The 8,350-nt window shown below is 41.6% G+C and overlaps 1 protein-coding gene across 1 annotated transcript; it reads right to left on the reverse strand.

Annotated features, from left to right (window-relative positions):
• Positions 1–203: 203 nt before the first annotated feature.
• RPS29 (ribosomal protein S29) lies at positions 204–1,990 on the reverse strand. The gene is made up of 3 exons (XM_008528084.2): positions 1,745–1,990; positions 1,438–1,537; positions 204–304 (listed from the first exon to the last, which is right to left on the reverse strand). Exons 1-3 carry the CDS (start codon positions 1,804–1,806, stop codon positions 296–298), a joined length of 171 nt encoding a protein of 56 aa, XP_008526306.1. The 5' UTR covers positions 1,807–1,990; the 3' UTR covers positions 204–295.
• Between the last annotated feature and the right edge of the window lie 6,360 nt (positions 1,991–8,350).

Genomic DNA, 8,350 nt, shown 5'->3' on the forward strand with positions numbered 1-8,350 from the left:
TGCTCCTACATATAGCAGGCACTTCACATAAAAAGTGTTTTTTTACAGTGTAATAACAAAACTATCATACTCAGAGTTTAGCATGAATACTTTTACCTGAGAAAACATAAGCCACATATTTGAAGATAAATCCACTGAGAACTAGTAAATTTTAAAAGGATTTCCATAATCAATTGACTATTCCATTGACGTTAAAACACCCATAATTGAAGTATTTTTTTATTTTATGTACAAATAACTAGCATCATTTCTGTCGTCGGGAGATGTCTCGGATAACGCATTCGTGGAAGGTCACTCAGTCCAACTGGAAAAAAAAAAAGAAAACGAATTAATTCTAAAGGCTTTAAATATCTGTTTTATTCTCACAAAAACTGGTTCATTGTAGAATGAGGTGTAAACTGGAAATCTGACCTACCCAAACTAGCTAAATATTTACTGAATGCCTACTACAAGCTGCTGCACACACCACAACCATTATATTTCAGTCTGTGAACTTTGGCATTGGTATTCTCGCTTCTTCCACGAAGGAATTCCCATTCCAAAAACACCACTACAGAAAATGATCTTTACCAAAAGCTCACGATGGTTATTAAGTAGGTAACTAATCACATAACTAATATTTTGGTACTCAATGTGTGCCAGACACTATTCCAGAAGTCATTGATAAACTAAGTCATTTGATCTTAATCTCTGAGAACTGGGGACACACAGCTGCCCGAAGGCCTGAGTCCATTCTCTCCTCTGTGACATGCTACCTCCCACTGAGTTAGTGAACTTCCACGTTCTAACACCAAGCATACAGTCGTAAAGAATCTGGTCAAAGCTAAAAGTCTAACCTTAAGATACTCTGTCTCTGCCAGAGGTCTCACATTAACAATTTCTATCCACTACAATACCTTAACACTAAGACAGCCATTTTCTAACAAGTAGGTTCTACTCAATATCCTAAATACTTATTACTTAGAAAGCTAGTTACTCTATCTGAAAGAGCCAGTAAGAATTCCTTCTCACCTTAAAAAAAACTTGGGCATTCAAGTGATTTTTAAGAGCCCAGAAAGCTTCCTACACGCTAACTAGCTAATTCCTGCAACAGCACTGGCACTTATTTTTCAGAGGCAGAAGCTGAGCTTCCAGGGACTTGACTGAAGTCAGACGACCAGGGCAGACTTCCGTCCGCGCCCTGACAAGGTCTACGCGGCCCAAACCTCCAGCTCACTGCAGCACACTCCCGTGCATCCAGCTACCCAGCACTGCAGGGCAGTGGTCAACACAGGCACGTCCCTGGAAACCGTCCAGAGACGACTAGAGACCTAAAACGCAACTCAGCGGGTTCTCAACAGTGAGTCACCGTCCCACACGCACGCGGCCCGACACTGCAGCGGCGGGCGCGAAGGCCCGGAAGGCTCTGCCCAGGACCCCCGCCGCCCGCCCGCGCACCTTCACGAAGCCGATGTCCTTGGCGTACTGGCGGAAGCACTGGCGGCACATGTTGAGGCCGTACTTCCGGATCAGGCCGTGCCGGTTCGAGCAGACGCGGCTGTGAGGGAAGACGGCGTTACTGCCGGCCGCACCAGTCACAGGATCCGCGCCCGCACCGCCGGCCCCGCGGACGTCACGGAGACCCGTGATGGCGGCAGCCACCGCGCCATCGCCCCCCCGCGCCGCCTGGGCTCCTCCCCGTAGAGTTCACGCAGAGTCGCGGCCCAGGGCAGCCCTCCCCCTACAACCACACTCCGTTTCTCACCAAGACCGAGAACCCTGGCCGAATTTCCTCGGATGGCTCCAGTAGAGCTGCTGGTGACCCATCTTGCTTTCTCGGAGGCAACGAGGCGAAAGGAAGGAGGTGGCGCACGCATGCGCTCTTCACACTTCGGGGACACTTTACCCAGAATGCAGTGCTGACAAGCGACGCGTGCGCAGTTTGCTTACGCTAGTCCGCGGGAGCGACCGGCGCGAAGTCTTGGAAGTGTTCCAGGCCGGCGCCGCTGATGACGTCAGCGCGCCTCTGCCTCCGGACCGCCTCTCGCGGGGCGTGCCTAGCCCCGCCCCGCCCCGCCCCGCCCCGCCCCGCCCCGGGCCGGGTGACGTCACGCGCCGCAGCCTCTAGTGCGCCCAGGCGCCGGCTCCGAGCGCCGGGCGCGGTGGCGCGCGCCTGTAGTCCCAGCTACTCGGGAGGCTGAGGCTGGAGGATCGCTTGAGCCCAGGAGTTCTGGGCTGCCGTGCGCTATGCCGATCGGGTGTCCGCACTAAGTTCGGCATCAATATGGTGACCTCCCGGGAGCGGGGGACCACCAGGTTGCCTAAGGAGGGGTGAACCGGCCCAGGTCGGAAACGGAGCAGGTCAAAACTCCCGTGCTGATCAGTAGTGGGATCGCGCCTGTGAATAGCCACTGCACTCCAGCCTGGGCAACATAGCGAGACCCCGTCTCTTTTGTACCCTCGGGAAGGAATTTTTGAACCCCCAGAAAAAGAAACAAATGACCCTGTGATCCTACCGTCTTTTCATCGCCGGAACATTTTACGTCCTTTTAATTAATTTTACACTCGGGGAAAGGATTTTGCCTCAACTCAGCACTGACACCTACTGGGATAAATTTACAAAATAACAAAATCAGCTGTAATAATTAGGAGTCAACAGTAGGAGTTTCTGTTTGGTCAAACAGAATCCGTTTTCAAAGTCTTTTCCTTTTTTATTGACACACTCCTCATAGAAGTACACCTACGTCATTCCATAAAAATGATGCGAGCCTTAGTGTGTTTGATATTTACATGTAGTTGGTTGAGTTTAAAGTGAGAAACGAGTAAATGTGCAACGTATGTTGCTTTGACTAGGTGATTGGTGACAAAACAACTAGTGAAAACCAAATACCGTCTGATAATCTGCTGAAAGATTTCTAAATTCCACGTGGTCGTTTATAATGCCTCTACATAAACCTAGAACGTTATATGGATCTGAAATAAAAGCTTTAACTATGAAATGTACCACAAGGTGCAATAATCCAGGAAACTTTGACACGTGAACCCTTATTTTATAACTGAAATACAACACTTCTGGAAGGTAAGTTACTTCAGGATTCTGGTGGAGTGCCCCTCCCAGTCATTAAATTAGGCACTTTTTTACGTGATGAAGGAAGGGGACAAGTCAGATTAAAACACCAGATATGACTAGAGTCCTGCCCTTAAAACTTGCATACGTAGTGAGGAAAACAAGATGAACTCAAAGAGCCTTTCCTTCCAGTTTCAACTTTTGTCACTCAGTGACCTGTCTGCAACTAAAGCAGAACGTACGGTATTCACAGATGGATGTGCTCGTGGAGTTCAAGAGGAGCAAAGAAGAGAGAAATTAATTCCAGCTTAAGGTACATTTCAGGGCCTTTGAGATAAACCTTAAAGGATGGGATTTCTACAGGAAGTGAATGCCTAGTGAGAGAGGAACAGTTTGAGGCAAAGAGTGGAGTTGGGAAAGGTCTGGAGGAAGGTGAAGAACCTTGCATAACGAGAGTGGAGGACGCACAAAAGCACAGTGCTAGATAAGATTGAAAAGGTCTTTTATTGAGAGCCTGACTGTGAGGGTCCAGTGTCAAGCTTCCACAGTTTTCCTGGAATTTATATCAGTCATTGACGTGTGGTTTCCAAAATCCATGTGCCTCTCAAAAGCTAAGCTAACATTTGCCCACTATAGCCTTCTCAGGTCTTTCCTAGTTGGTCTCCATAACTTTTTAAAGATTACAGTGGTTCTGAGATCAATTCCATAAATATTTTCAACATTCTGATATATAATCTGTTGGGCCTAAAGAAGTGAACTCATTTAAAAGAGAAAAGAGACAAACAAGAAGTAATTAGTTACACTTGAACAATCTGTGAAACTATCTTGATATTCAAGACGTTCTTAATGTTTATTCTGGTCTTGAAAATTATTCTTGATGGAGATATTACAAAACTGCAGTTGAGAAGTTGTGTTTCCTCTTAGTTTTAAGATAATGTGGTACCGTCTATCTCAACCAATGGAATTATCGCCTTTTTCAATAAGAAAGCTAAGAATACAGCTTTAAAAGTCCATTTTAAGCTGGTGTTTATAAAGACCTTTTACCTTAATCTTGTACTCTTCTTACAGGTTCCTAGCACTCTTTTGTATTTAGCTTTTAAATACTTTTTGACACATTTTCCTCTGATATAAAACTTACTGGGTTTTGGTTTCTTCCCTCCCTTCCTTCCTTCCTTCCTTCCCACAATGAAATACAAAGAAAAAGAAAAATGTACCATAATCTCCTTGGCCAGATAACCCCTACTGATATTTTCTTTTTGAAAAAATAAAATACTTAGAAGATTGAAACATTCTAACAGTACAGAATATAGACATTGTATTTTTAATTTAACCACATTGGAATGATCTACATGTAAAACACTATTAGTTCAGATATCTCCTATTTTCTTCCTCAGAGTATTCTCACAATCATTTGTAATTGTACATCAGAATTTTATTATTTAAAGACCTGCATCTCTCTTGAGTTATTCAATTTCAGAACCATACTTTTTCTCTAAACTTTTAAAAATCTATTTTACCACAGACAAGGTCTAAGATACATCTTTTGCCTGTTTAACTATCACAATAATATGTACACTTGAGCTTCAGCAGCCAGTTCTTTCCAGCTGATCAGAATTAAGTCTTTAATGATTTAATCAATCTTTTTTAAAGTCCAGTGTTTAATAGTGTGTGTGCATATATATACCCACTTCAGAAAATGGATATTTTAACTATATATTCTAAAGTAAAACATACATACATAAAATATATTTTTAAAAGTGAGTTTTTCTCCAGCCCAGACCCCTATTTCTTCATCTCCCTATCCAGACCAATATGTTACCAGTTTTAGGAGGGAGCCTTAAAGAAATATTCTGTCTATACACTCACACACCCATGTATGTGTGTACCTGTATGTATATCTAGGGACACACATACGTATAAATGTGTCTATATACATATGCTTGTATTCATATTTATATGTATTTATTACATCTCTTTTCCTTTACACAAACAGAAACATACCATACCCAATGATGATAGATCATAAAGCATCTTAGAAGGGTATAAAAGCTATGAAGAGATATATAGCAAAAATAGGAAGTGAAACGTCCTTAGGTGAACTTTTTTATGCATACTTACATATCTATATTTATGTAGTATGTAAATGTAATAAAGTGTGCCTAAAATTCTGAAAATGGGACTGCTAGGTCACAGAATATGAGTTTTTACATTTTTCATAGATATTACCAATTTGCTGTCTATAGAAATTGTAACAATTCAAACTCATACCCATAGAAAGTATCTGTTTTCCCACAATCCCCCAACAGTGTAAATTAGCAAACTTTTTATATTTGTTCTTCTGATAGCCTAAAAACAGTAGATGTCGTTTTAGTTTGAATTTTGGTGAGGCAGAGCCTGTTTTCATATGTGTATGAGCCAGCCATGTAGCTCCACCTGGGCACTTCTCCTCTGAGTCTACAGCCCACCTTTTTATTGTTGCTGATCTGTAATTTTTCTATTTGTAAATGCTTACATGCAAGGAAATGAGCCCTTGTCCTTCATCCTAGTTGCAAAGTTATTTTATTCACCACAACCCCAGATTTTTATTTCTTTCTTTAATTTGTTTCTGGTATATTCTTCCATGCAAAATGCTTACATGTTATGTAGTAAGCAACAAACAAACACATAGAGACAGAGATTGGATTGGTGGTTACCAGAGGGGAAGGGAGGAGGGCTAAGGGGTGATTAGGCACACGAGTGTGGTGGTGGGTTGTAATTAGTCTTTGGGTGGTGAACACAGAAATCAAAATATAATGATGTACACCTGAAATTTATGTTATAAACCAATGCTATTGCAATTAAAAAATGTTGCTAAAAGTATACATTTTCATGACATAATAAATGAATTTGCATAACAGTGATCTAGAAAAATCTTATGATCTATTTAGATATAAAGAGAAAATGTCATTTGTTGTATTATATAATGTAAGACACTGAAAAGATTGTTTTGTAATGTGTAAATGTATGTTGTCACTTGTGTCTTTTTACTCCTATTGTGTTTTATAAGTAATAAAATATTTTAAAGGAAAAAAATTTATTAACTTATGTTACTTCTTTTAGGTTTTGTGTCAAATTTCTAAAACTGTGTTTTTTTGTGGTACTTTTACATTTTCAGTTTTTATTTCAAATCTTGAATCCACCTAAAATTTATTTCCCTGCCCACCAGGAGTGAGGGAGAAATCCAGCCTCCCTCTCTCGCAAATGGCTAGTTCCATACTCCAACACAAGCAACACTAATTGAGTGTATGCTAGTCTATAAGCTTGCTCTATTCTAGCACAATCCAGGCTGTCATCAATATTCATTAAATGAATACATATATTCATTTACTCATTCATTCTTTCTACAAATTTGCATTGAGTGCCTACTATATGTGAACACTACCCCGGGCCTTGTATATAACAGTAGTGACTCAGAACCTGTTCCCAGGCATCTTGTTGTCTAGAGGTGAAGACAGGCATTAAATAACTATTCATATAGAGATATTTTGGACAAGATGACCTAAGATTCTTCTTCCCGTGAACACCAAAAGTGCGAGATGAAATATCGTATGTTTTGAAATGCAGAGTTGAGCTCCAGGGAATCCCAAGAGCAGGTGCTAAGAAGGAACTAAAAACCACACAGGATGCCCTGGGGAGATGTGTCCAGCTGAGTAATAGGACCTGGGTTCTAAAGAGAACAAGAGATAAGCCTCTGGGCAACTGTATTTAATTAAATTGCAAAGAGTGGAAATCCATGAAAGGTTTTGGGAAGAATTCGGTGCAGCATATGAGATTGAGTTGAGCACTATTTGTTCTAACACTAACTATCTGTGAGGTCATGGACAAATCCCTTTACTCTTTTCCGCCTCTATTCCCCTTGTGTGAAATGAAAGAAGTAACTTAGAATATCTGTGAACTCTGTTTCAGCTCCAAAAGTTTAGAGTTCTGTGATAGGAGACCCTTTAGAAATTCAATTTGGCAGCAGTGTGGATGGTGCATTATTGACTGCATTAGCCTCCTGACTTATCCTCAGCCTCTGGGCTTGCTCCACCTCCAAAGTATCCTCTTTACTGACCACAGGGACCTTTCCTAAACAGGCCTGAATTTTAACTCCTGCTTGAAAATTATCAATGGTTTTCCAGGACTTTCAGGCTAAAGTTCAAAGGCCTTGGTTTAGCAAACAAAATGTTTTCCTCGTCTGGCTGCTTTATACTCCTCTAATGTCCTCCTCTAACATTTATTCCATTGTAGTATCATTGTTGTTTGACTTGTCTTTCCTAAACACTGTAAACTCATCTTTGCCTTCTAAACATCTGGCATGGATGTGGGCATACAGCAAGAACACCATAAATACTCAATGAATGAATAAATTGAAGTAAGAAGACCTATGAATTTAGGAATATTTCTGGAGGGAAGTAATGCTCTGAGCTGACATGCTGGTACTAAGAATGGAAAGGTGGGTATTAATTAGGAAGTCATAGTGGAAACACAACCTAAAGACATGAACCAAGACTGTCAACAGGGGCAAGGCAGCACCATGGGGTCTAATGCTTAGGTGTATGCTTGTTAACTATTTAGCTTTATTTCCTTTAGATGAAGTTTACCATTAAAACAAACAACTCCAAGATCTGGTCCCAATGTGCTAGGGCAGTCAAGTCAATACTGCCCATAGAATGTGACCTCGCTCTTTTAAGAATATGATGTGACTATGACTTTGCTAACTTGAACCCAAGTGAGCCACAAACTCGGTAAAGTTTACTATGGGCACAAATGAAGGGAAAAGTCAGAGAGATTCAATTCATTATCTGTTGAATGTCTGCTATGTGCCCGAAACCCAGGGAAATAAAAGAAATGAAAGGTAATTTTAAGTGCAATTGGATTTTCAAACTCCAAAAAGGAAGATTAAGATGTTAAAGAAGGGGCCGGCCCCAAGGCGTAGCAGTTAAGTGCACACGTGCCGCTTCTCAGTGGCCCAGGATGCGCCGGCCGGGATCCCGGGTGAGGACATGGGCACCACTTGGCACACCACGCTGTGGTAGGCGTCCCACATAGAAAGTAGAGGAAGATGGGCACACATGTTAGCTCAGGGCCAGGCTTCCTCAGCAAAAAGAGGAGGACTGGCAGTAGTTAGCTCAGGGCTAATCTTCCTCGGGGGAAAAAAAAAAAAGATGTTAAAGAAAGCTTAACGGAAACTGAACTAATGGGTTTTGAATGATTAATAGGATTAATTAGTATGAAGAAAACAGAGAAGAGATGTAGATCAGGAAGAAGAGGAACCAGGTTTAC

Source organism: Equus przewalskii, chromosome 1 (genome assembly GCF_037783145.1).
Source record: "Equus przewalskii isolate Varuska chromosome 1, EquPr2, whole genome shotgun sequence".
NCBI lineage: Eukaryota > Metazoa > Chordata > Mammalia > Perissodactyla > Equidae > Equus > Equus przewalskii.

Excerpts from the sequence above, each read along its gene's own strand:
- RPS29 (XM_008528084.2), bottom strand. The coding sequence starts at position 1,806 with ATGGGTCACCAGCAGCTCTACTGGAGCCATCCGAGGAAATTCGGCCAG. Across the intron at positions 1,538-1,744 it reads GGCCAGGGTTCTCGGTCTTG|CCGCGTCTGCTCGAACCGGC; the intron begins GTGAGAAACGGA and ends CTTCCCTCACAG.